This window comes from Taurulus bubalis (genome assembly GCF_910589615.1).
Source record: "Taurulus bubalis genome assembly, chromosome: 12".
Classification (NCBI taxonomy): Eukaryota; Metazoa; Chordata; class Actinopteri; order Perciformes; family Cottidae; genus Taurulus; species Taurulus bubalis.
Genome location: NC_136600.1, coordinates 2,050,445 through 2,077,992, shown reverse-complemented (window position 1 = coordinate 2,077,992; position 27,548 = coordinate 2,050,445). Strand labels below are relative to the sequence as shown.

Genomic DNA, 27,548 nt, shown 5'->3' with positions numbered 1-27,548 from the left:
GCTAAATAAATAAACTTGACTTGTCTTTCACTCATGAGGCCAGGACAGGAAGCAGAGTGTTTATAGCGGGACCCTAGGATTAGATTACGACCTAAAGCATCTAAATCTGCAATAATAATCCCAATAAACACAAGCATTGACATGTTATGAAGCATATTCAGTCCAAAAACCGAGTTTTCCTTGGTCCAACCATGACAAACAGGATATGTAAATGACTGTGTACTTCCACATGTGCCGTCTGACGCGTTTTCAGAAGAGTCTGAGGACCAATGAGATCGCAGGATCTCAGACGCCCCAGAAGAGCACAAAACAAGGTAGACTCCTCCAGGCCTATACGGTTACAGTGATGTGTCTTTGACTGACTCCGCCGCTGTAAGGGGGACTTATCAATGTTTGAGTGAAACGTTACAATCGCTTAGGCATTTTAAGGAGTTTACGGAATTATTCAAACTTAACGATCTTTAAAAAAAAAAAAGAAAAGAAAACCACACGTCTCGTCTCACAAGGGTTACAGTACTTTAGCAAATTAAATTAATTAAATCGGAACTGTGGATGAGGAGAGTTTTAGTTTTGAAAGAACACAATTCTCATTTTCGGGAGAAAAGAAAAAAGAGTTACGGGCTTCATTCCTTCTCCATTTGAAAGCAACTGAAAACATCCACAGCTCTGCAGCTTTGATAACTATTAAACTAGACGTCTGGTTGAATCACACCGGTGACGAGTAACTGGCGGAATTGTGACGGATGCAGTTTGGAGAATACTTGATGGAAGTGCTCCAATAAATGTCACAATCAAATCCACTTGGGGGAGCTAGAGAACATGTGTGTGCAGCAGAGGGAACCTGGAGCTGCTTGTTGTACCCTTGGTTTTCAATGTGTGCGTGTGTGTGTGTGTGTGTGTGTGTGTGTGTGTGTGTGTGTGTGTACCTGTGTGCGTAGGATCTCTCCTTTGGTCAGCTGCATGTCTCCAGTGAGTTCCTTCACGCTGATGCCCAGCGGCTCCAACCGCTTCCCGAAGTACCTCGTCATCTCAGCTGCCAGGGCCTTCATAGGAGCCACATATATGATCTACAGGGAGAAGGACACACATAAATACTGGAGGACAGAGCAGAGCGGGTGGTGGAAGGTGAGGTGATACAGGAGAGCAGACTGGAAGGACACCGCTGATGAACGAGCAAACAGAGGCGGGATCATTTGTTCCCTGGCAACCAGCACAAATCACAATTTATTGAGAAATAAGATGCTGGCTACTTGGATGGGTAAAGTTTAATAGTGATGCATGAAAAGTGGCTATCGTCACTAGCTGTGTGTGTGTGTGTGTGTGTGTGTGTGTGTGTGTGTGTGTGTGTGTGTGTGTGTGTGTGTGTGTGTGTGTGTGTGTGTGTGTGTGTGTGTGTAAACCTTCATGAAAGAGAACAAAGCACTTTTGGATGTCTGAATTATTTATCCGAGTGCGCGTTAGGATTTGACACGATGGCTTTATGAAGGCGTGCTAATATTTTTAGACTAACCTGCCAATAGCTGACTTTTTTTTGCGCATATATCTAAGATTATATTTACCAATTCTTGCAGTATTTAATTTTGTCCACTTTCATCTTTTATTGTTCAGGATCAAGTATTCAGGATACACTTGTGAAACAACACTCACAGTGAAAACTGTCTGTGTAATTAATGGATGAAGAACAGAAAACATGAAGTGAAACCAAAGGAGGTAGGGAGGGTGACATGGAGGTAAGGAGGGTGACATGGAGGTAAGGAGGGTGACATGGAGGTAAGGAGGGTGACATAGAGGTAAGGAGGGTGACATGGAGGTAGGGAGGGTGACATGGAGGTAAGGAGGGTGACATGGAGGTAAGGGAGGGTGACATGGAGGTAAGGAGGGTGACATGGAGGTAGGGAGGGTGACATGGAGGTAAGGAGGGTGACATGGAGGTAAGGAGGGTGACATGGAGGTAAGGAGGGTGACATAGAGGTAAGGAGGGTGACATGGAGGTAGGGAGGGTGACATGGAGGTAAGGAGGGTGACATGGAGGTAAGGAGGGTGACATAGAGGTAAGGAGGGTGACATGGAGGTAAGGAGGGTGACATGGAGGTAGGGAGGGTGACATGGAGGTAGGGAGGGTGACATGGAGGTAAGGAGGGTGACATGGAGGTAAGGAGGGTGACACAGAGGTAGGGAGGGTGACATGGAGGTAAGGAGGGTGACATAGAGGTAAGGAGGGTGACATGGAGGTAAGGAGGGTGACATGGAGGTAGGGAGGGTGACATGGAGGTAGGGAGGGTGACATGGAGGTAGGGAGGGTGACATGGAGGTAAGGAGGGTGACATGGAGGTAAGGAGGGTGACATAGAGGTAAGGAGGGTGACATGGAGGTAGGGAGGGTGACATGGAGGTAAGGAGGGTGACATGGAGGTAGGGAGGGTGACATGGAGGTAAGGAGGGTGACATGGAGGTAGGGAGGGTGACATGGAGGTAAGGAGGGTGACATGGAGGTAAGGAGGGTGACATAGAGGTAAGGAGGGTGACATGGAGGTAGGGAGGGTGACATGGAGGTAAGGAGGGTGACATGGAGGTAAGGGAGGGTGACATGGAGGTAAGGAGGGTGACATGGAGGTAGGGAGGGTGACATGGAGGTAAGGAGGGTGACATGGAGGTAAGGAGGGTGACATGGAGGTAAGGAGGGTGACATAGAGGTAAGGAGGGTGACATGGAGGTAGGGAGGGTGACATGGAGGTAAGGAGGGTGACATGGAGGTAAGGAGGGTGACATAGAGGTAAGGAGGGTGACATGGAGGTAAGGAGGGTGACATGGAGGTAGGGAGGGTGACATGGAGGTAGGGAGGGTGACATGGAGGTAAGGAGGGTGACATGGAGGTAAGGAGGGTGACACAGAGGTAGGGAGGGTGACATGGAGGTAAGGAGGGTGACATAGAGGTAAGGAGGGTGACATGGAGGTAAGGAGGGTGACATGGAGGTAGGGAGGGTGACATGGAGGTAGGGAGGGTGACATGGAGGTAGGGAGGGTGACATGGAGGTAAGGAGGGTGACATGGAGGTAAGGAGGGTGACACAGAGGTAGGGAGGGTGACATGGAGGTAAGGAGGGTGACATGGAGGTAAGGAGGGTGACATGGAGGTAAGGAGGGTGACATGGAGGTAAGGAGGGTGACATGGAGGTAAGGAGGGTGACATGGAGGTAAGGAGGGTGACATGGAGGCAAGGAGGGTGACACAGAGGTAGGGAGGGTGACATGGAGGTAAGGAGGGTGACATGGAGGTAAGGAGGGTGACATAGAGGTAAGGAGGGTGACATGGAGGTAAGGAGGGTGACATGGAGGTAGGGAGGGTGACATGGAGGTAAGGAGGGTGACATAGAGGTAGGGAGGGTGACAGAGGTAAGGAGGGTGACATAGAGGTAGGGAGGGTGACATGGAGGTAAGGAGGGTGACATAGAGGTAAGGAGGGTGACATGGAGGTAAGGAGGGTGACATGGAGGTAAGGAGGGTGACATGGAGGTAAGGAGGGTGACATGGAGGTAAGGAGGGTGACATGGAGGCAAGGAGGGTGACACAGAGGTAGGGAGGGTGACATGGAGGTAAGGAGGGTGACATGGAGGTAAGGAGGGTGACATAGAGGTAAGGAGGGTGACATGGAGGTAAGGAGGGTGACATGGAGGTAGGGAGGGTGACATGGAGGTAAGGAGGGTGACATGGAGGTAAGGAGGGTGACATAGAGGTAGGGAGGGTGACAGAGGTAAGGAGGGTGACATAGAGGTAGGGAGGGTGACATGGAGGTAAGGAGGGTGACATAGAGGTAGGGAGGGTGACAGAGGTAAGGAGGGTGACATGGAGGTAAGGAGGGTGACATGGAGGTAGGGAGGGTGACATGGAGGTAGGGAGGGTGACATGGAGGTAAGGAGGGTGACATGGAGGTAAGGAGGGTGACATGGAGGTAAGGAGGGTGACATGGAGGTAGGGAGGGTGACATAGAGGTAAGGAGGGTGACATGGAGGTAGGGAGGGTGACATAGAGGTAAGGAGGGTGACATGGAGGTAGGGAGGGTGACATGGAGGTAGGGAGGGTGACATAGATGTAAGGAGGGTGACATGGAGGTAAGGAGGGTGACATGGAGGTAAGGAGGGTGACATGGAGGTAGGGAGGGTGACATAGAGGTAAGGAGGGTGACATGGAGGTAGGGAGGGTGACATGGAGGTAGGGAGGGTGACATGGAGGTAAGGAGGGTGACATAGAGGTAAGGAGGGTGACATGGAGGTAGGGAGGGTGACATGGAGGTAGGGAGGGTGACATGGAGGTAGGGAGGGTGACATAGAGGTAAGGAGGGTGACATGGAGGTAGGGAGGGTGACATGGAGGTAGGGAGGGTGACATGGAGGTAGGGAGGGTGACATGGAGGTAGGGAGGGTGACATGGAGGTAAGGAGGGTGACATAGAGGTAAGGAGGGTGACATGGAGGTAGGGAGAGTGACATGGAGGTAAGGAGGGTGACATGGAGGTAAGGAGGGTGACATGGAGGTAAGGAGGGTGACATGGAGGTAAGGAGGGTGACATGGAGGCAAGGAGGGTGACACAGAGGTAGGGAGGGTGACATGGAGGTAAGGAGGGTGACATGGAGGTAAGGAGGGTGACATAGAGGTAAGGAGGGTGACATGGAGGTAAGGAGGGTGACATGGAGGTAGGGAGGGTGACATGGAGGTAAGGAGGGTGACATGGAGGTAAGGAGGGTGACATAGAGGTAGGGAGGGTGACAGAGGTAAGGAGGGTGACATAGAGGTAGGGAGGGTGACATGGAGGTAAGGAGGGTGACATAGAGGTAAGGAGGGTGACATGGAGGTAAGGAGGGTGACATGGAGGTAAGGAGGGTGACATGGAGGCAAGGAGGGTGACACAGAGGTAGGGAGGGTGACATGGAGGTAAGGAGGGTGACATGGAGGTAAGGAGGGTGACATAGAGGTAAGGAGGGTGACATGGAGGTAAGGAGGGTGACATGGAGGTAGGGAGGGTGACATGGAGGTAAGGAGGGTGACATGGAGGTAAGGAGGGTGACATAGAGGTAGGGAGGGTGACAGAGGTAAGGAGGGTGACATAGAGGTAGGGAGGGTGACATGGAGGTAAGGAGGGTGACATAGAGGTAGGGAGGGTGACAGAGGTAAGGAGGGTGACATGGAGGTAAGGAGGGTGACATGGAGGTAAGGAGGGTGACATGGAGGTAGGGAGGGTGACATGGAGGTAAGGAGGGTGACATGGAGGTAAGGAGGGTGACATGGAGGTAAGGAGGGTGACATGGAGGTAAGGAGGGTGACATGGAGGTAGGGAGGGTGACATAGAGGTAAGGAGGGTGACATGGAGGTAGGGAGGGTGACATAGAGGTAAGGAGGGTGACATGGAGGTAGGGAGGGTGACATGGAGGTAGGGAGGGTGACATAGATGTAAGGAGGGTGACATGGAGGTAAGGAGGGTGACATGGAGGTAAGGAGGGTGACATGGAGGTAGGGAGGGTGACATAGAGGTAAGGAGGGTGACATGGAGGTAGGGAGGGTGACATGGAGGTAGGGAGGGTGACATGGAGGTAAGGAGGGTGACATAGAGGTAAGGAGGGTGACATGGAGGTAGGGAGGGTGACATGGAGGTAGGGAGGGTGACATAGAGGTAAGGAGGGTGACATGGAGGTAGGGAGGGTGACATGGAGGTAGGGAGGGTGACATGGAGGTAGGGAGGGTGACATGGAGGTAAGGAGGGTGACATAGAGGTAAGGAGGGTGACATGGAGGTAGGGAGAGTGACATGGAGGTAAGGAGGGTGACATGGAGGTAAGGAGGGTGACATGGAGGTAAGGAGGGTGACATGGAGGTAAGGAGGGTGACATAGAGGTAAGGAGGGTGACATGGAGGTAAGGAGGGTGACATGGAGGTCGGGCTTTCTTAATCTGGATTTTATGGCCTTTAAGGAAACCACCCTATTTTTTGGCCCTTTTCTTGAAAATGTCATACCCAAACTAAAAAGGGTGTATCTCTGCAACCACTAGGGCTATTTGAATCATTTGGGTGTTATAATAAAAGGTACACATGTGAGATGTTGTTCAGATGTGTAAATATCAGTCTATATGTTACTGGTGAAGCTGAAAAGTAAATCTGAAAGCTGAAAGTAAATTAAGATGACACAGAAAAAAATGAAAAGATTTCAGGTCGGTCTAGAAAAAAAATCCCTTTCAGGATGATTATTTCTTTGAAATTATGCAGCTGTAAGGTCCAACTCTAACCTAAATCATAGCACAATATGTGAACATTCTTTCTGCAAAGGTTGACTTTGATAAAGTGAAGCAGAACAAAGTTAGAGAGGGTTTAGAACAGAGAACATTCAGGCGAGGTCTCTAAAATTTGCATTGAGGCACATTTGCGCACATCTGTGACATTTGAATTTTCTCATGTTCCAAACCATAAATTTCACTTGTACATTACTTATGGTGGTCAATACATCCAGATTTGGGTTTTCTTTTCATAAAGCAAGCGATGATTTACAGTTTTATATAACAATCGCTCAGTCAGTTAATATGGAGTACCATTCTCCCTCCACATTCACTTTGACAGATGAACAGCTTTGCATCCACACCCACACAACCCTGACGAGGACGCACTTAGTTCTAAGACCTACTGTGAGGATGTCATTTGCGTCACTTCAATTTAGGGACATATACTTAACATTTAAATTGATCAGAGGCTTCATGAATAAATAGCATCCAACACAACTTTCCTTTGATGGTTTGTGTGTGACCGACTGTAGAAGGACAAATACTCCTTCATACCAGCGTTCATCCCGTAGCGCCGCATGACTACGTCACCACATGAGCCTCCATCTGGAAGAGAAGGCTGGTCGTTTTCCAACGGTTAGGATCTCTAACAGAATAAATCCCTCTTCCTGCTCAGTTAACAGGATGCCATGATCACTTTGAAAGAGAAGGAGAGAGAGAAATGAAGGGCACGTTGAGGATTGGTGTGCCTTGTACCATTCAAGGAGTATTGTTAAGTATTGATGGCAATAAAAAGCACCATAACATCCTCAGGAAACCCATCACTTGGTTATGGAATTATCGTGTTAATTTGATCACGACGTACAACATGTTAGAGTAAAATGGAAGTGTGTTGCCGATCTGTCCTGGATGAGGACTGAGAGCTGGTTAAAGTCTCTATGATGCTGTTCTCTGACTCTGTACATCCGATGTCTCAGATCTCACACACACACACACACACACACACACAGTTAAGTGGCACTCGGTCGATTAGTTCAGATCATTTTGTCCCCCAAAAAAACAGGAATAAATACACAAGAGAAGCTACTGGGACAGATCACCACTGAGGTTAAATGACAAACAGGCTGAACACGAAGCCTCATGGCGTACACATAACCAAGTAAACCCAGCTCTCCTTGACTTAAACTATCAGAAAGCTCCCATCTGAACGCTGCCTGAAATCCCAGCATCCAAAGCTCCCCGGATCAGATCTGAATCTCTGCATGGGGTGTGTGAGTCCCAGCAAGGAGCATGCTTAATCTCCATGAGGCATGTTGAGAAGCTCGGGGGTGGAGGAACTCTGGAAATATTAAACACTTATTGCAGACGTTCTTAGACGTTCCACAGCCAGACAGACGCGTTACAGTGAGTCAGGGTAAAAGACGTCCTGCGAACGAGCAGCGTTGTGTGGAACCAAACCGCCTCAGCATCCCCGTATTCTGGACCCCGAGATGGGAACGTGTGGACGTGTGTTGGCGTCAGACCTTGAATTCGTCCTTCTTGATGACGCCCCCTGGCTGCAGGTGCTGGTTGATCTCGTGAAGGACCGTCAGCATGGCGATGTTGGTCTTGCCGGCGCCAGTCGGGGCGCAGATGAGAAGGTTTTCGTTGGTGTTGTAGGCCGTCTCGTAGACCAGCGACTGGATCCGGTTCAGACTCTTCATCCCCTTGAACACCAGCTGGGCTATCTGGGCAAACAAAGGATGAAGACGAGTTAACGCAATGATTGCAATACACTCATCGAACAAAGACCTGCAATGGACATCATGTCAAAATCAAGGTTTTCATCTCGGCTGCGTCTGTGATGCACGATTTACAGAGAAAGAAAAGAGGAAAAAAAACACATTGTTTCATGTATTTCATTGAAATAGATGGATGTTTATATTTGGATATTTATATTTGGATATCCCCCTCTCCCACACTAACACCAGACACCGGCGGCGGCGGCGGCGCTCGGAGGGGGGTCTCGCCCGGGGCGTAATTACATGTGGAACCGCCACTGCTCTGGACAGATGCAAACTCCATTTCGTTGTCATACTACTTGTACTATGTGCAATGACAATAAAGTTGAATCTGAATATAAGATTAAATGACTCATAAAATGTAATTTATAAAAGTCTTAACTGAGCCAACAGAGTGATACGAGGTATTCTTCTTGTTTCTGGAAACATTGGAACAAGTGTCTGCATGTGTTTAACCAGGAGTGACTTTTTAACTGCAATGATTATACCTGTGTCCTCGTGTTGTATTTTATATATTGTTGTTGTATTTGTGTGTGTTGCTATATGGACCCATGAGTCTGAAAGAAAAGGAATGTATAGTAGGAAGCCAAAATTGTGATCACGATTAATATTGAATTAACTGAGCAGCCTAAAGGGTAATGTCACCCTTTGAGCTGCCCAGGAACACACAGCAGGGTGCTGACAGGAAAGGCAGCCGGGAGACCGGTTACAGATTGTGTCAGCGACTCTGCGTTTGAAGGGACTGCACGAGAAGAGGAGTGTCAGGAAGCGTGGAGGAGGAGAAAATGTGTGTGTGGCGGGATCAGCTGTCAGTCAAGCAGCCTTCCGTCTGCCTTCACTATGGCAACAGAGTGTGGCTGATGACCCTCAATCTCACACTGCCTCTGATAGTAGAGAGATGGCCACTGTGAAGGACGGACACACACACACACACACACACACACACACACACACACACACACACACACACGGACACGGTCCAAAAACACCTCATTCAGATGTGATTAAATCCTCTTCTCGGCATTGGCCTGGGAACGCTGCAACATCAGCTTGGAGCACAATAATGGCTCTTTCCTTTCCACATCCTGAATCAGAATGTATGGATTTAAACAGATATATGAAATATATAAATAAAATACAGGTACTATTCAGTGATCAGAGGACAGCTCGCAGCTCCTCTGGTGTGGAGGACAATCAGAGAAACATTGTTGTAAAAGGCATCCGGCTGCTGATTATACTGCGAGTGTCCCTCCAATAATCACATTTTTTCCTAACTGATTGTTTGCAGTGAAAGTATCATAAAATCTTCTGATGGATTATTGTATTTGTGATTTCTATCGTCCTTGTTTTCCCTCTTCTAAAGCACACTGCACACGCATGAAAGAACTGTGGACGCCACAAATGTGAGGCAGTGTTTGTGTTTGCACGAGCACAGATGAGCGCAAACACAGTCGGTCGATCCATTTCAACACAACAAAGGGAGGGAGGGGATTGTGTTGCATTTTAAAAGAATACTTCAGGCTCAATAGTAACAGGAGGAGCTGATTTGCGGAAACCAAAAAGCTCTACTTATATTTCTGAGAAGTAGGCGAAATAAACTATGAATCAATACGAGCTTCAATGAGGAGAAATGGATGTGACTTTATCTCGTTAGTGAATTTGTCATTCGTGTTCTACGCGGACTCCTTTGGTGTTCCATCAGAGCAGCTTTAGACTCGACCGGAGGACATTGATGAACACCACGACACGTTCATGTTAGGGCTGGGCGGTATGGCCAAAAATTAATATCATGGTATTTTATAAGATTCTGGCGGTTTCATTGACGCCCGAAAAGGATGTTTGTACGTTATGCCGTGTTCACGCCAGACGAGGCGCGAATTAAAGTCAATCCACAGACGCGACGTGAATTGGCGATTTATTCGCGGGGCGGCGAGATAGACGCGTTGGAGGCGGCGCGAACAGAACGTTTGACCTGGGGCGAACAAAGCGAAGGACGCGGCGCGGTAGCCAATCAGCGTTGAGAATCAGCGTTGAGAAGCTCCGCCCGTCACCACCGCCGTCTCCCCGTTGCTGAATGAAACTGCTGCTGCTCCGCCTGAACCAGCGCTGACAGCGGCTTCATTGAGACGCTGTTGTGGGACTACGGATAATAGTATGAACCCAGACACCATGGAGTTTGATGTTCCCACATATGTGGAGTTTACACAAAAAGTATAAAGCAGAACTGGTGGTTATTTCCATGGTGGATGGCATAATCGGTATCGTTTTACGGAGATACGCGAGACGCAGTTCCTGGAGGAGTCGGTGAAATTCACCGAGCTGTGTGCGGCTACGGATGATGTTATGAACCCGAACACGAGGGCGTTTCATGTTCCGACATGTTTGGGACTTCCACAACAAGTATAAAGCAGAACTAGTGGTTATTTATTCCATGGTCGATAGCGGAAATGAAAGCTTCGTCGCTTGTCTCTCACAGAGGCAAGCAACAGAGCTAAGCCACGCCCCCTTCGCGACGCGTTTGGTGTGAACACCCTCCTTTCACTCACGCGAGTAAACTGCCGCGGTGTGAACACGGCATTAGGAAGCTAAACATGGAGGGACTTGGGACCCAGGGGAATGTAGGTGAAAAAACACCAGAAGGGTCTGTCTCTTCCTATTTTTAAAATGTAGCGACAGAGTTTCTTCTTGTTGTGATCGTGGGCGAGCTGTACCCAGCATGCAGTTCGGCGGTGTCATTTTATGAATGTACAATTATTATTATTAGTGTCACAAACTGTTGTGTCGTGGTGTTTTACCTGTTAAAGAGCGTTAGTTGTGGGTTATTAATTGTTGTTATAAAGTTATAACAATGAAAGTGAAAAAATAAATGTTGCTGCCTGCCGAAGAGCGACAACAGTTGTTACGGCTATGCATGACGGTATATACCGTATGTAAATTTGAAACCAGCCCAGCCCTAGTCCACACTGTCTGTTCTGAACATTTTGGCCTCTGTGGTGCAGAGGAGGCCTGTAGCAGCGTGTGGTCGTGCGACAAACACAAGCGGGAAACGGCAGCAGACGCCGAATATAAAAAAGTGGCTCCTCGGTTGTGCAGGTGACGGTGTGACAGTTTGATACCTTTGAATCCTGAAGGGGTTGAAATGCACTGCGCTGTGGGAAACTAGCGGGGCGGAAAGCTTCTCATACACTAGAGGTCACTGTAGTTCCAAGTGTGTTCTCCATCTCCGTATCTATTTTTGATGTCTTCTCCATCAGTGTGCCCTTTCTCCGCTTTCACCTCTCTCCCAGTGAAGCCGGTTGCGGATGCCTTAAGCTTATACAGCAGTATTATTTATTCAAGGATTCATTAGAAGTATGTCATCACTTTCCTCCTTCCCTCGTTTCGCTCCAACACTCATAGAAAGAAATAATTAAGGAGTGCATGTCAGCTGAGGATATGCGGGGTGCTGTTCAGAAGCTGGCCCCACAGCCCAGTCGGGGAAAGAGGTTATTAATGCATCAAAGAGCAACTTTATTAGAGTCCACTTAAGCTGGAAGGAGTGCAGGGCTGCAGCTAGGTGCTGTGAGGGGCCGGAGGGAACACCCACTGATGTACATGAGGGTAGTTTGGCTGTTTTGACTGCTGATTACCAGCAATACCCACGGCCAGTAATTCATCTTATTTCCTACAGAAAGACAAGTGAAACTCATGTGTGCATGGTCAACAGGCAGTTGGCTACGTGTGCATGTGGTGGGCATGTCCCTACTTAGACCAGTGATTTTCAACCACTGTACGTGGGAAAATGTCCAATTTCATTAATCGAGTGGAAAAAAAGTCAGACCAGGGTCCTGATTTTTCTTCTTCTTTTCATGATTAATGCCATGTAATTAGTTATAGATGGCTCATTTACTCAACTGATGTATTTGGACCTACAGCTGGCCAGAAATCAGGGGGAACACACAAGCTCAAAACTTTGAAAAATCCTATAGGTCTCAAAATGTTCTCCAACTCCACATCCAGTAACCTTACTTCTTCTGTAACTGAGCAAGTTAAGGTACAGTATGGATGTCACTGAAGCGCTCTCTCCTCATAATGACTGCAGGGCTTCTTCTCCTCTCTCTGAACACGGACGGGGTTCCAGTCTCCTCCAGTCTGCCCAATTATTTCCCCCAAGGCCAAGTCCACTGAGCTCCTACTTATAAATATTCATTTCTGAATTATGGACCACTGAGCTCCGCCGTGTTTTGCGATCAGTCCTGTGACCAGACGGGCACAACAATCACTTGAGCGGCTGGCCCTCATGTTGATTTATGGACTTTGTCTGTTTGTAAGGAAAAGCCAGTGTCCCCGCACTCCTTAAACATGCTAATTCATGTAGATGTATGCCTGTATTCACCTTGAGGTAAAGCACACATGTTGTAAATAGAAAGTTGCCATCATTTAATGATCTTTGGAAATCTTCAGTGCTTTTTTTATTCTCTCCTTAAAACCGCTCCGGCTTCATTGTTATGGTAATGTATGCACACGCATCCTCCAATTGGAGATCCAGCTGTGCCTGCCAAAACTTGTCTGGAGGGCGTGATGTCAGTGTTGTGAGGAGGAAGTTACTATACTGCAATGGGCGTGATGCAGGTGTTCACAGACAGGGCCGACGCTGCTCCGCCCACATCGTGCTCCTCAACGGGTCCAGGGGGTCTGAGCTGGACACTATGTGGTCTTTTTTACCAAGAAATACTAAATATTGGGAATTAGTCTGTGTGTATTTTGAATTAGAAAAAGTTATTTTGTAAAACAAACAAAACGCCAAATCCAAAAAGCCAAATAATGTGAATATCACATTATGAAAATACTATTTCAGGGTTCATACACATTCTGACCAATGGGTTTCCAGGACTTTTCCATGACTTTAAACCAAATGTCCATGAGCAAACATTTAGTGAAGTCTGGGTGTAAACAGTAAAAAGTGAGTAAATGTAGTATTTAAACTAACAGTGAGAATACAAAGCATACAGTAAACCTTAAATTACACAAATGAATGAGACAATAGTTTGATTAAAAGAATAAACATTTATATAGATGCCTGTATGTATGCCTGCTTATATTGAGCGTCTTTCTTTTAAAAGCATATTCATTATTTCAAACTCAGCGTAAATGAACGTCATGAATATAACACATTTACATGACTTTTACAAAAAACTTTGGGGACTTTATTTTTTTTAAGGACTTTTCCAGGTCTGGAAATAACCATTTTAAAATTCCATGACTCTTCCAGGTTTTCCATGACCGTAAGAACCCTGTTATTAGCAGCATATGCTCTTTAAATGCCGGAAGGCTAATCATCAGCACACTGCGCATGTCCTTCACTGTTTCTCACCATTTCCCTCTCACTTGCTGAGCTGTCATTGCTAACCTGTTTACAGTCGGAGACAAGCATCTACAGCCGGGGACATACAACCTCAATGTAAATCAGTAAAAACAATAATAGACGAGCCTTCTGTATTTATGTATATTGTGACAATAATTACTACATTTATTGTTTTATTTCATTAAAGGAATCCAGTAGAATTAACGCTGAATCTGTTTTAAAATGCAAATCGCCCTCATCTGACGTAAAGTTTTAATACATTTAAAGATAACTATAATATCTCACAATCTGAGTTTTAGTTTTGAAGCTTTTGAATATTCTAGAACGGGTTCTTCTCACACAGCCAGAGCTCAGTCTCAGGAAAGGTCTGGCTCCACACATCGTTGAGGTATAAGAGGGAAAACGCTCTTGCTTGTTTGGTTTCTTTAAACTTACAGATTGAGAAAGGGGAGCGGAATGCCGTGTATATATATATATATATATATATATATATATATATATATATATATATATATATATATATATATATATTCACGCAGTCAGACTATGAATAGACGCACAAAGACGTCTGATAGGTTCATCAAACGAGCCGTCGGACAATCTGACGAGGTAAGCAAAACATATTTAGCAGAACAGAAACAAGCGGTCACATTCTTTCTCAAACGGTCTGTTGTAAACACCCATCAGTTTACAGAGCCACTTCCTGCTTGTACTTCAACCTGGTGTATTGTACCTGCAGCGAGGGGTTGTTATAAGCACATTAGCTGCACTCACTTTCAGCTGGATCTCCAGATAAAGTGCTTTAGATAACGTGGATACACTGTTTTCAACCCGTTTGATCATCCGATTGCTCGCGTTTCTCGACTTGTTGGTCCTTTCTTTTGAGCAATGTCGCCATGTTCCCAGACCCCGGCGATTTGATGAGCACAATGTTTAGAACAGTCATGAATAAAATAACAGTTCGGAGGGTGGTTCATCCCTCGATGTGATCGCAGACAGCAGAGAGAGAATACAGTGAAGGAGAAAGAGACGGGAAACAAAGCCGTCTGACCAGAAGCAAGCTAGAGATGCTGTGTTTCGTGGGTGGTGCCTAAACCCCAGACAAGCAGGGCGCCTCTAAAACACAAACCATAATATATACATTAAATTAAATGCACTGTTCCAAAATGCAGAATTCCAGAGTTTGTAATTAGTGACAATAAACTAAACAAATAATTGACAATTTGTTTGGAAACACAAGCAAACATCTATTGCCTCTAAAATTGGTAATTAGACTGACCTTTACCAAACATTTAACTGCAGCATACGAGATTGGGATCATTAGATTCCCTCACCAGGCCTGCAGCTTGTGGCTAACAGCGCTGGCCGTGCTAACAGCTATGTCAGCAAAGCACAGCTCTGATGAGCCTCACACACACACACACACACACACACACAGAGGGAGAGTGACGTCACTGTCGTCTCAACGTATAGCTGCGATCATGCAGACTTCAATAATCAGCAATCACATCTAATCTAACATATCAGTAATGACTAGAATTAGGTTAAAATGCGTTAAAACGTTTATATCAAGAAAATGACAATAATCGTGTGTTCCTTATGTTTTGTGGAGACTGTGTGAAAGGAGTTGACCTTGATGGTAAATCCTAAGGGTGTTGTTTGCTGTTGTCATGAGACAGAGTGAATTACGTTGACAGGAGATGAGAATACTTCATCGAGTAGCGATTCAAAGAAAACACATCCAGATGTTCTCTTTTCTCCAGATACGCTCAAGTATACGACTCCAGCAGCTTCGTTTTTTCCCACAATCAGATCTCCAAAGCTCGTCCCCGGGACCCACGACAACGAGGACCGGTTATGACAAGCAACGTGCTGCTCTATTGCAAATCAATCCGCATCATTGCAGCTGAATGTTCCTGGCCGCCTTCAGCAGAAAGCATCCCCCCATTTACAGCGAGGCCCCGGCATTTAAAACACGAGGCGAAAGCTCTCCAGCTGGCTATTACAGGACCATACACATCTGTGGTCAACCTTTCAGCAGCCGAGTTAAGTAAAGTTTTTAATGAGAGCAGCTGTTTGAGTCTGGGGCAGAACCAATCTCTGAAACCCAGCTGGCTCCAAGCAGGACCTGCTACATACATACATACATGGACTATGAAGATAGATACCCGTGCCATGAGCGATCTGTGGCTGTGTACGAGGAGATTGATGGTTTCTGTAGAAACAAATACACACAGCGGACAGAGCGTTAGCTTTGTAGGCCGCCTATAAAGTGAAAGCAGTACAAACTGTGGAGATAAGAAGACCAGCCCATCTTGGGCCAACGCCGAGTGGGATGGAAGCTGACAGGCTCATTAACACAGCCTACGGCCATATGGGCAAACTGGGAGGACTGGGAGTATCGCCCCAACCCACCAGCCACTTTAAACACACTAATTGGGCCCACATAGATCGCACTGATGATTCAACAGCAACAGCTAAACACCAGTGTTGTCCAAAGCCATTGGCCTCCCAGTTTGTCGGTTTAATGGTGAATCAGATGCGGCCAGTCTGTGTGAGCAGCCACCAGTTTCTGTGTGGCGGCTGCTATTTTCTGTTATTGTGTGTTTACCGTACGAGTCACTATATGAGCTGCTAAACTAATTAAATTCCTCTGTGGATCGGTAATGGGAAGCTAAGAGATATAATTGTTGTCATTTTGATGCCATCCTTTTAATTACTTTCTGGTTCCATTTCATTCCATTTGAATTGACAGCCTGATCAACTTTTAATTGCCAGTTTTTGCAAACAGCTTATCAGCCTGCTCCAAGCCTGCATGCAGAGTACTAAATGACCTGGCCAAACACACACGTACACACACACACACCATAAATCCCAGAGCCAATCCTATGGATCCACGTGCACGCTGAGCACACACACATGCCCACCAACCCTTCGCACCAGATGAGGGGGGAGGGGGGGGGGGGGGGTTTGACAGAGTGAGATGCAGATGCAGCAAACAGGAGGCCCATTCATTTCCCGACAGAGCAGGAGGAAGAGGGCTCAAAGGAGGAAGAGGGGGAGCTGGGAGGAGGGATGGAGATAGCAGAGAGGGAGGTAATCCATCATTTCATCCTGAAGCACCTGCTGATGCGAAAGCATCGGGAACCCCGAAACCACCAACCGACGCAGTACGGCCCACCCTGCGGCTCACATACCACTAATGAGCTAATAATAATAATGCTACTGTGACTTTATTTAACACGTGTGTTTGTTTGTAATACCTTGTCACATATCATGATGGATATAGATATGAACCACAAGGTTGCAGCATGGTAAACAGTAACTGACTCCCATCTGTGATATGAATGATATTAATTTCATCAACATTTACAGTATGAATATACACATTGCCACTGTCTAAATATTTTGTACGTTCACAATAAACACTTATAAGAGAAGGAAACTGTGTCTTTCGTCTTAGTAGTTCAAATCTATGAAGGTGCATCTCGGACTATTGCAATCTGTGCTCTACTTGGTCAACAACATTCTACTGCTGTAGATGAAATTAGCTTCAGCTAATGTTGTTGTACTATCTAGGTAGCAAAAGATAGCATCCTGGTGCTAGCTGCTAGCTCTCCTGCGATGAAATCTCATCATGGACGACTTGGCTCCGACGGACAGTCTCCCTGTCTTATATGTGCTAGTTGTTGAAATAGTTGAGAGTGACAATGTGTTTGTTTATGCTGCAGATGTTGTTGAAATTCTATACTCCATTCGTATCACCACTGGCAGACAGTTGCTGTTTACTGTGATGAAGCTGCAATCTCCTGGTCCCCAGGCGCTTCATCACACATGTGCGTGCATGAAGAGGTCGCAGTACTTTTCCCATCACGTGATACTGCATAGCCTTCAGAATAATATCTTTCTCTTTTTTTTAAGGCCGTTCTTCCCTTAAAGCTGATAAAAATTATAATTTCAGCTATTAAAATAATGAAAAAAGACATTTCAAGAACAACCTCCTTGGTTGAGCCTACAGAACACAACAGCCTGCAGCAGCTAATAAACTATACATCAACCAAGAGGATTGTGCTGTGCTTCAGCCAATCGGCATAATTAACATCTTAATTAGCAGCGGCTAATTACATTTGCCAGCGACACTTCCACTTGCTACCCAGTGTTAATAATGCAACTTTCAAATAAAATAGGACAGTTAAAAACAATATAGTTGTGGATTTTATCATTTAAATTGCACTCAAATCAGCTTTAAGATAAAAGCAAATAGGTGTTAATGATTTACTTTTGATATTGATCCATCGATTGATTGATTAACTCGTTCTCAAGATTATAAAAATGTACCGTTACTAGTGAGAAGTTCTGCCAACGAGCAAACGTTCTGGACCGTATATTAAAGATCTTGCATCCAGTCTTGCATGGACATGAGGAAACAACTAAGGTAGGAGCTCAGACAGTCTCTTTTCATTATGCTTATTAATTACCCGGTTATTATATATTAGGGATTATAATGGATACAAATCAAAGGGACAGCGTATAATTAAGATACCACATTGGTCTGATACTGACTGGATCGGGTAATATTGACAATGGGCTGTATCATCATTATTTTACTAAATAATGATTCCACAGTGAGGCATACATATCTGGTACCAGCTGATACCCAAAGACCAGGTATGGCTATCAAAGAAGGGAAAGTCGGATTGGTTGATGCCAACTTTTAATATAACGCATTCATAAACAACATCAGCGCGTACAACATATTTTTTTTGTTAAAAGCCAACCGATTGTTGAAATGAGAACTCTCAGGCGTCCTAAACAATCTGTTGCAACAGCTGATTGACCCACAGGCTGCTGTGAGGCCATCAGTCATCTATGTTTTTTTGAGAAGATTTATTTGAATCGGACTCCAAACATGTGGAACTTGAGCTGAAGCAGAAGTGCTGGTGAAGAATGCAGGCGGAGAGAGAAATGTCCTGGTTAGAGCGCTTACTTTAGCAGATTTGTGGGCAATGCCGTTTCATCCCACACTTGAGGATTTGTTTCAGTTGGGTCCATTTTCTTCACATGAATGCATTTTAATTAGTGTAACAATCATATTACTGTTTCCACAGAGGAAAACCGGAAAAGAAATTCAGATGAAACTTTCAGGCTGTCTGATTAGCAAACGCTAATCTAAATATTATTGTATACATATATATATATACACACACATATATATATATATATATATATATACATATATACATATACATATACATATATATATATACATATATATATATATATACATATATATATATATATATATACATATACATATATATACATATATATATACATATATATATATATACATATATATACATATATATATATATACATATATATATATATATATATATATACATATATATATATATATATATATATATACGTATATATATATATATATATATATATATACGTATATATATATATATATATATATATATATATACGTATATATATATATATATATATATATATACATATATATACATATATATATATATATATATATATATATATATATACATATATATATATATATATATGTATATATATATATATATGTATATATATATAACAATATGTATACATATATATATGTATACATATATATCTATTTGATTTTACATCATGTTAAATTGTTCTGACTAAAATGTAATAAAAAACTAAATTAAGATTGGGCACTAACAAATCAGGTAAAACCACGTCTAACTTAATCGCAGCCTGAAAGAAGCTGAATGCACACAGTATTTCCAGCGGCTGGCAGACAAAAGCTAGATGTTTAAGGTGATCCACTCTTGTGTTCTGCAGCTCCATCAGAGAGGATTGTAAAAGTCGTGAACCCTTGAATCCTTCAGAGAAGCCTTGAAGACTCGCAGCTCCTGCTTAGCCAGTCTAAGCAAACACACAGAGCCACAGTTGTGTGCTGTGGGGGAACCACATCAAAACTGGATTAGGAAATGCAATTAAAGTGGATTAATTATGGATGGAAGGCTGTTCAGTTCTGCCTCATGTTTGCAGGCCTGTGCTCATACACTGGCTGCTTCCTGCGCAGGAAAAAGGAGAGGGCAAGCTGTCAACAGCCCAGAGAATGCATGCCGAGTGAGGAGCAGGCCTGCTCACCTGGTACCGACAGCTGAGAGCTTCTGCCCCTCATGAAAGGACATGTCAAGCTCACAATGTGACTGGTGGTTAAAACAGGCGTTAAGAAGGAGAAGCCGGGAAGCTAAATTATTATTTTTCACTGCAATCCCATCCCGTATGTACTTAAAACAGGAGGACCAGACCTTTTCAGTGAATCAGGTTTACACATCAACTAATGCCAACACTTCCTGGAAAAGGTCTCACATGTAGAGCTTTCCCTCTGCTCACAGCAGGGGTGGAGCAGCCGATCAGGAGCAAATAACCGTCTGGTCGATATGTTCTTGTCCGACCAAATTGTCATTGGTCGGAAAATCGCTGGTGTCACTTTAAGTACAAAGGGCAATCCAAAGGGTACATTAACCCATTGTAATTGGGGGCAGGAGGGGTGAGTGAGAGAAAGTAAGAGAATGAGGTTATGTCACATCTTGGACGGTAACTTGTTTTGCTGATATTCAACTATAAAGAACAATGGAATGATTTAGCAGCCAAACATTCCTCGTCAAATATTCCCAATGGGGACTTTGCTGTGGCAACTACAGCCGTGTTTCCATTAATATACTTTTATGCACATTTTGACGTTTCACATTTAAAAAAAAAAATTTACTTTTTGAATTGCTTAAAAAAAAAATTCTAATATGGTTAATGGACTTATACCCTGATGGCAGTGGCTTAGGTGCCAACTCAAAGTCAAATCTTCCATTTGTGCAAACATACAGAAGATTCGAATGTACGTTTCTCTCCTGTCCAACATAAAGGGAAATGTAATAATAAAGTGCAAAACAGCTAAAAAAGAAGAACATGTAGACATCATATAAATGAAGTTATCTTAACTTATTTGTTTATGATTAACTATATATAAAAAGAACTATAAGTCTGTATGGTAGCAGCAGTCAGACATGGAGTGGAGTTTAGCAGCATTCAGACGTACGAGTCCTAAATGTAGTCGCCCCGTTGCCTGTTCAGAATCACAACCATTTATTTGCCATGTATGTTTTCACACAAGGAGTTTGTCCTGGCGAGAGGTGCATTCAACCCTAAGGCACTACTTGGCTGCTCGCTTGCTGCTTGTTCTGACGCGTTTCAACACAATGTCCAGGTGTAACGTCCATCGAACCGCCGATCCTCTGGTTGAAGGATGACACCGATCACCACTGGACCCACAGTCGCCCACAAATGCGGTGGAAATGGATCGTGAATTAATTCTGACAAACATTAGCAAGCATTGACTCGTGACTGACCAGCGTCTTCCTGGACATATATATTGTATTATCTTTGTCTCCAGACAGCATTACACATGTCCAATGCTAGCTGAGCTAAACACATACCTGAAGTTTCCTGTTCGCTCCTTCTAGTCAGTGTACTGGCGGGCTGCAGCCAGACTACACTTTGTGGAGCAGAGTTTATACTGGGCTCATTTACTTAATCTAGTAAAATGCAGAATATTTGTTTCCCCGATTGTTTGAACTGAGGGTCAAAGGTCAGAGGGCATCATATGTGGCACAGATTGTAGATGCACTCGAGTCAAACCGGGCTGTATAAATAAAAAGTACTTGACTTGTTCTCAGTCTCAAACTGCAGCCGGTTCCACTTCTCTGTGTTCAGTGAAACTCAACACTTCTTGTACGTGTTTCACATTAAAAGCTGTTCAGTAGCTCACAGGGCATCGTCTCGTAGTCCGTCCTTCTTTTTTGTGCAGGAAGTGTTTGTTGTCATTGACGGCAACAACATAGACAAAAGAATGTTAGAGGCAATGGATATTATTAGTGAATCACGGAAACACTATTTCTGTTGAGAAAATTGTGCCATAAGCACAATAATTAAGTGTTGAGCAGCCGAGAGATGTACAGTGCAAATTGGGAAGGAAGACTCATTCATGAGGCTCTCCTGCAGCAGCTGAAAAGGGGCGCTTCCTGCGTCCCTTAATCCCTCGACAGGCCGCTCCTGTAGGGATGCGTCGTCTCTCTGAACGCGTTAGCGCCGAGAGTGGATCAATTCATATTTCAGTTGCGGGTGAATTGCGGCTTCTGTCTATATTTGAGTTTTGAGTGTCCGTTCTGCTTCGGCTAATACGAGGCGGATCAGCATTGGACCGGTGGTAGTGTACGTTGTTGCTGTGCATGTTTGGTCCATCGGTACTACTGACGTCTGGCGCGCACGCACACACACACACACACACACACACACACGCGCACACACACGCACACACACGCGCACACACACACAAATTAGGAAGGCTTTTACCACAGAGGTAAGCGTGGGATGCCTAGACCTGATTCATTAGTTAAAAAGCACCCTAATAAATTCCTCACTTTTAATGTTTCAAAGAGCTATTAAAGGCGTACAGAGGCCCTGTTTCCTATTACAGCTTTCAATAAATGACAATCGGCACTCAGTGTACACGGGAAGAGGAGGAGGGGGGATGTTTCCGCCTGCATTTCAAAGCCTTTCTAATAGCACATAAAGACTTATTAGGCATTGTGTGCCGGCGCTTTAGAGGAGTGAGGCACTTTGTTCCAGAGTTGCCCGGGCTTAAGTTAATGAATAGAGCCGCTGCTTGACTGAGGCTAATTCACATCGCTCAGCAGAAGAGGTTTCATATCAATCTATATCAGTTACACATGGACTTTGAAAGATGAAGGGAAAACTGCTGGTGAGCCAGGGAGAAACTCGGGGAGAAAAACAGATAAGCCTGGTAGACAATGAGAGAAGACAGAGATGGAGCCTCAGAGAGTTTACTTCATCTCCCATTCAGATTGTTTAAGTTGAAGGCTTTGCAGGGAGAAGTTAGGACAGGAATTCAGTTATGACTGCATGTGTGATAGACAGCACACAACGGATATCTGCGTCCACCACGATCTGTGACGTACATCAACAACTTTGTGTCCTTTCCAGGAAATGAGCTCCTTAGAGACAGATGCATCCAATTATATACATACGCATCCCAAATGATATTTATCTCAACGATGACTTAGTCTTTTTTCAACTGTCCTATGATCCTGGATTGCCAACAGTCCTCATTCTCATTCTAACAGATTGTAACCATACCATAATAATGTGATAAATGTGCAGAACCAACCCAATGGCTGAGAGGAAGACATATAATGTATGTGTGACGATACGGCAGAGTTTTAGTTTTCACCTCCGCCCTGCTTTAATGGTGAATATCCACAAGTGGTGCTGTGACAACCTTCTCTACTTGAACTGTAGAATGTCAGTACAATGCCAGAATGTTTTCAACCAGCAGAAAACAGGTGGTGCTTCACATTTAAAGGAGGCGGGAAAAGCCTCAAACATCTTCCAGCTAATAGCACAGAGCCGTTGTTCAGGTATTGGCACCGGAATCTGGATCAAGGCAGGAGAACTTCAAGTCCACGCAGGCGGTGAAACAGATAGCTTTCTTAGACTGTGCATCACAGCATGCAGATAACTCAGAAGACCAAAAGAACAAACGTCATGAACTCCTCTGTACTGGATGTGTATTTCCCACCACACACTAGAAAACACGCTTGGGATGAAAACAACCTTTACTTCACAATCCAGACCCGAAGAGAGCAGATCAACACCAAAGAGTCCAAAGACAAATATTGGAAACATCTCGGAGAAGATGTTCGGAATTGTGACAACCCAGATTGAATAGCTATCAAATAAGTGTAAAGATTTAACCGGCGCCTGAGAACAACTGGTCAATAACGAGTGAGGAGGAACAGAGTACAGCTCAAGCAACAAGAACAAACCCTGAGGTGATGTGGTCCGAGGCACAGCTGCCTCCCTCCATCCAAACATGTCCACACATCATGCTCCCTCTGCTTGTGTGTGTGCTGCCCAAGTTTAGTTTAGTGTATTTACTGGATCCCCATTAGCTGACGCAGGTTAAATGTGGTTTGCCTGTGTTGTGTTCAAGGAATCAAAAGAGCCCGATTGCAGTCCCTGAGCCGGATCTGGAGCAGCAGCTCCCAGCGTGGCCCTCTCTCTCTTCCCTGGCAGCACCTGCAACCTGGTTTTGCTTGCTGAGCCATTTGTTCTCCTGTTTTACTCCACAACACCGCACACTATAATCCACTATTTCACTGACTCCCCTCACCTCCACATTTGTTAATTATTTTCTCTCTGCTTTATAATCATAATAACTTTATTTATATAGCACCTTTAAAAAAAACAAAGTGCTCTACATAGAAGCAAAGGAGTAGTAGCTTAAATATCGGTAAACACAAAGGACCATAGGCAATGAATACTACAATAATCAAATGGACAAATAAATAAAATATACAAACAAAACCAGGGGAACAAAATAACTGCATAATTATCACCGTGTAAGAGTCAGCGTGCAGTTAAGCTGCAACACGAAACCATCCGCAGAGTCCACGGTGTGGAGAGCGGAGGACCTGTTACAGGGTTCACACACATTCTGACCAGTGGATTTCAGGACTTTTCCATGACTTTAAACCAAATTTCCATTACAAACATTTAGTGAAATCTGGGTGTAAACAGTAAAAAGTGAGTAAATGTAGTATTTAAACTAACAATGAGATAAAAAGCATACAGTAAACCTTAAATGACACAAATGAATGAGACAATAGTTTGATTAAAAGAATAAACATTTATATAGATGCCTGTATGTATGCCTTGTTTCTATGGTTTGAAGACACGGCTGGTAATCTTGAGAAACTAGCAAGAGTATGTTGGGTATTAAACATCATCTGACCGAACCACCGAGCCCAGAGTTGCCAACTCTCCTCCAGCTAGCAGCGCGAGATCCAAAAGATGCTCAATCTAGTAAGAACGTCTCCCTCAAAATGATTATTATAGGGACACAAAGAACAAACATGGGTGTTGTTGGTACTCACGGCAGCTTGTGGAAGACTTTGGGGACAGGCCATTAGTGCGCAGGCAGAATACGTGCAGGCAGGCTGGTAAACAGGCCAATCATTACGCTCAGGCCGAATGAAACGATGCGACGGGCTTATTTCAGTCCTGCGACAGCCACAGATTTTTTTCATGGGAGCATTTGATTAATTGATTGCCGTCAGGGTCTAATGGGGATTTAAAATATATATATTAACACGGTTGAAGTAAGTAATCTGTGCAGCATTTGCTTATTTTTCCCTTTCAGAAAAAACAACTAAAAACAGCTGTTTTTTTGCTTCTTCAACAAAAACATGTCTTACGTCATGTTGCATATTTACATCCATGTTGTAGTGGCAATAAATACGTGTTTTTGTGAAGGTCACAGTGACCTTAGACTTCCAAATTCTAAATCAGTGGAACCTTGAGTTCAAGGTTAACGGACAAATATGGCGCTGTCTCCGGTGTGGAGGCACGAACAGCAGAGAAACAACTTCCCCGTGCTGATATGAGAGACCTGCCCTCGAGCGAGGAGAAAACTAAAAGACCTGAACAGTGAGGAGAGAGTCCGCGGACATAAACACGGCTATTCATATATACAAAATGCTATTTGATGACAACAAGCTGTCTTTGTGGACACATCCTTGTGCCTAATGGAAGGATTAACGGTCAAATCCTCAAGGATCAGCCTGATGAGGATTGGAATTGACAGGCATTAAAGAGGACTCGGCACTCAGTGCTCACACACACACACACACACACACACACACACCTGAGCCAGTATCATAAACTGTGAAAACATCAAGAGCAACAGTGCAGATGTGATTAAAGCATCCGTTTATCAGTTTGTCATGGCACACACTTCTGTCCCCAAACAGGCAATTACACACTCGCACCAAAACTAAATCTAGTTTATTATGATGTCCATTAGCATGAGTGACAGGAAGGTTAAGAGAGGTGGGCAGTTACACTAGTCTCCTGTAGTGTGACTAAATGCTCCTGAGAATCACGGGTATTGTTCTTTTCGAGCCTTCGTCAACAAAAGGCCGGATCCAGAGGAGAAAGGGTGACCTTTTGCACCGCTGCATCTTCACCGCCGATGCAGCAATGATGGATCACAGAGTCCTCTTCGGCAGACGGGATGGGCGCAGAGCCTTTCGGAGACAATGATGTGTGTGGAGCCTCCTCCCTCAGGGCTGGGGCAGACTGAACTCCTGCTTTTCTCGCCCGCTGCTCCCTAATATGGCCCGGTGGTGGCAGTGTAGCGGCCGCCAGAGGCTGGGGGGCATGTATGTACCAATGTGAGTGAGTGTAAGGTATGTCAGTCAAGGTGTCAGTCAGACCAACGAGTCATTGTATCTGCTGACAGCCGGCTGAGAGCTACAGCTCCTCCATTAAGAAGGCACATCAGTCACCGGCCATTACAGCCACAGCTGCTCACCGGGGAGGAGGATAACGGCCCAGAGACACGGCACACTCTCCTGGCAGCCGAGCAGAGAGACAAGGAAGCAAGTCCTGTCGTCCACACTGATGAACCTCCACACGTCCATGTGCCCAATCCACTCCTCGGATCCGGGTCCCCATAGTGCTGCCTGGAGTCTGCCTCCTACCATGCGGCCCTGCTGATGCCCCTCCTCTCTCCCTCTCCTTCTGCTCGTGGATCGTGGTTATCTGCATCGTGGTCCATGCCTACTACTCATTACAAGAATCATTTCTGTCATATTCATGTAATGTGCTGTAACGCTGTTCATTCTGGTCACATGACATCTATTGCTTCTGTCCATCCGGGGAGAGGGATCCTCCTCTGTTGCTCTGCTGAAGGGTTCTTCCTTTTTTGGGGGAGTTTTTCCTGATCCGATGCGAGGTGAGTACAGATTGTAAAGTCCTTACAGGCATGAAGTTGTGATTTTGGGCTGTACAAAATAAACTGAATTGAACTAATCCAGTTGAGTTCAGCTTTCAACATTCGTACGTAACACTAGTTCTAAATAACTGAAGCTTCAAGATTTCCCTGAAATGTGTCGTCCGAGAGAGCAGATTTAATCAGGTCAATAACAAACTACCACAAGCGTTCCCCCTCATCTCCTTTTGGGTCTGTGTGTGTGAACACGGTCATCTTGACAAATGTTGGTAAAAGTTGTTGATTAATGATTTGTACGGGAACTAATTGTTGTATCTAATTCATTATGTGTAAATCCTGACGAGAGCTGAGGTCTAACTTATATTTCTGATGCTTAATATTCATGGTCATATGGAGTATTTGTATATAGAACAACCTACGCTGTCTCTTTACTTTATTGTGTCTAATTATATATTAAGTGATATTATAAAGTCAGAAAGGGGAGCCAGTTCTATCAAACACACTCAGAGGGTGGAGTGTTTTGTATCCGTAAAGGTGGGACGGCTGCACCAGAGACTCTTACTTCAACAACACGGCGCAGACTCCTACTTCAACGGCAATCAAACGCACTAGAAGGTTTTCTCCATCAACACTTCACATTAACAGAACAATAATAGCACCCGTTTAAGTCAAGACTTGACTTTCACTTTGAAGCGGGAGCTTGTTTATTTCCTTCTATTTTCAACAGACACGTGTCTGAGACACAATGGGGACAATGGGGACTGCGGAGTTTTGAACCACTGGCAACTTGGCAAACCGCTTTCAACACATTTCAAACACTTCTAAGAATATATGTTAGACTTTACACTAAGTCACCTCTGGCCACATCCTCTCGCACCGCTTTAGTGGTGTAGTTAGTCACTAACAAGTTAGTCTATAACAAGGACATACATCCTTTATACACTTCATATACACTGCACATACTTTGCATTTTTGCACTTTCTTTATCGTCTCATTTCCTAAATTATTACGCTTTACTCTTTTGTTTTGTTGTACATATTGAGTATTTTGCGATTTTTGTTTTCTGATATTTTGTATTTTTATTTTATTTGTTGCGTCTCATATGTAAGTTGTTTGCTACTGTGAAAAACAAATTTCCCCTCGGGGATGAATAAAGTAACATCCATCTATGTTTCAGAACACTGATGTCATTTTGGACAATAGCATAGTATGCTGCCATCAGTATATGTGCTGTGTAAGGTTAATGAGAAAGCATTTTATTTGTATTCATTATG

At 44.6% G+C, this 27,548-nt stretch overlaps 1 protein-coding gene across 3 annotated transcripts in view; it reads right to left on the bottom strand.

The window, feature by feature from the left end:
* ascc3 (activating signal cointegrator 1 complex subunit 3) overlaps positions 1-27,548 on the bottom strand; it is a gene marked incomplete at its 5' end in the record, with an annotated part of 166,923 nt that overhangs the window by 99,267 nt on the left and 40,108 nt on the right. For all 3 annotated transcript variants that reach the window (XM_079228052.1, XM_079228053.1, XM_079228054.1), the window contains 2 exons: positions 927-1,067; positions 7,781-7,984. In XM_079228052.1, the coding sequence (XP_079084178.1) occupies positions 927-1,067; positions 7,781-7,984 (345 nt within the window). The remainder of the gene's footprint in view (positions 1-926; positions 1,068-7,780; positions 7,985-27,548) is intronic.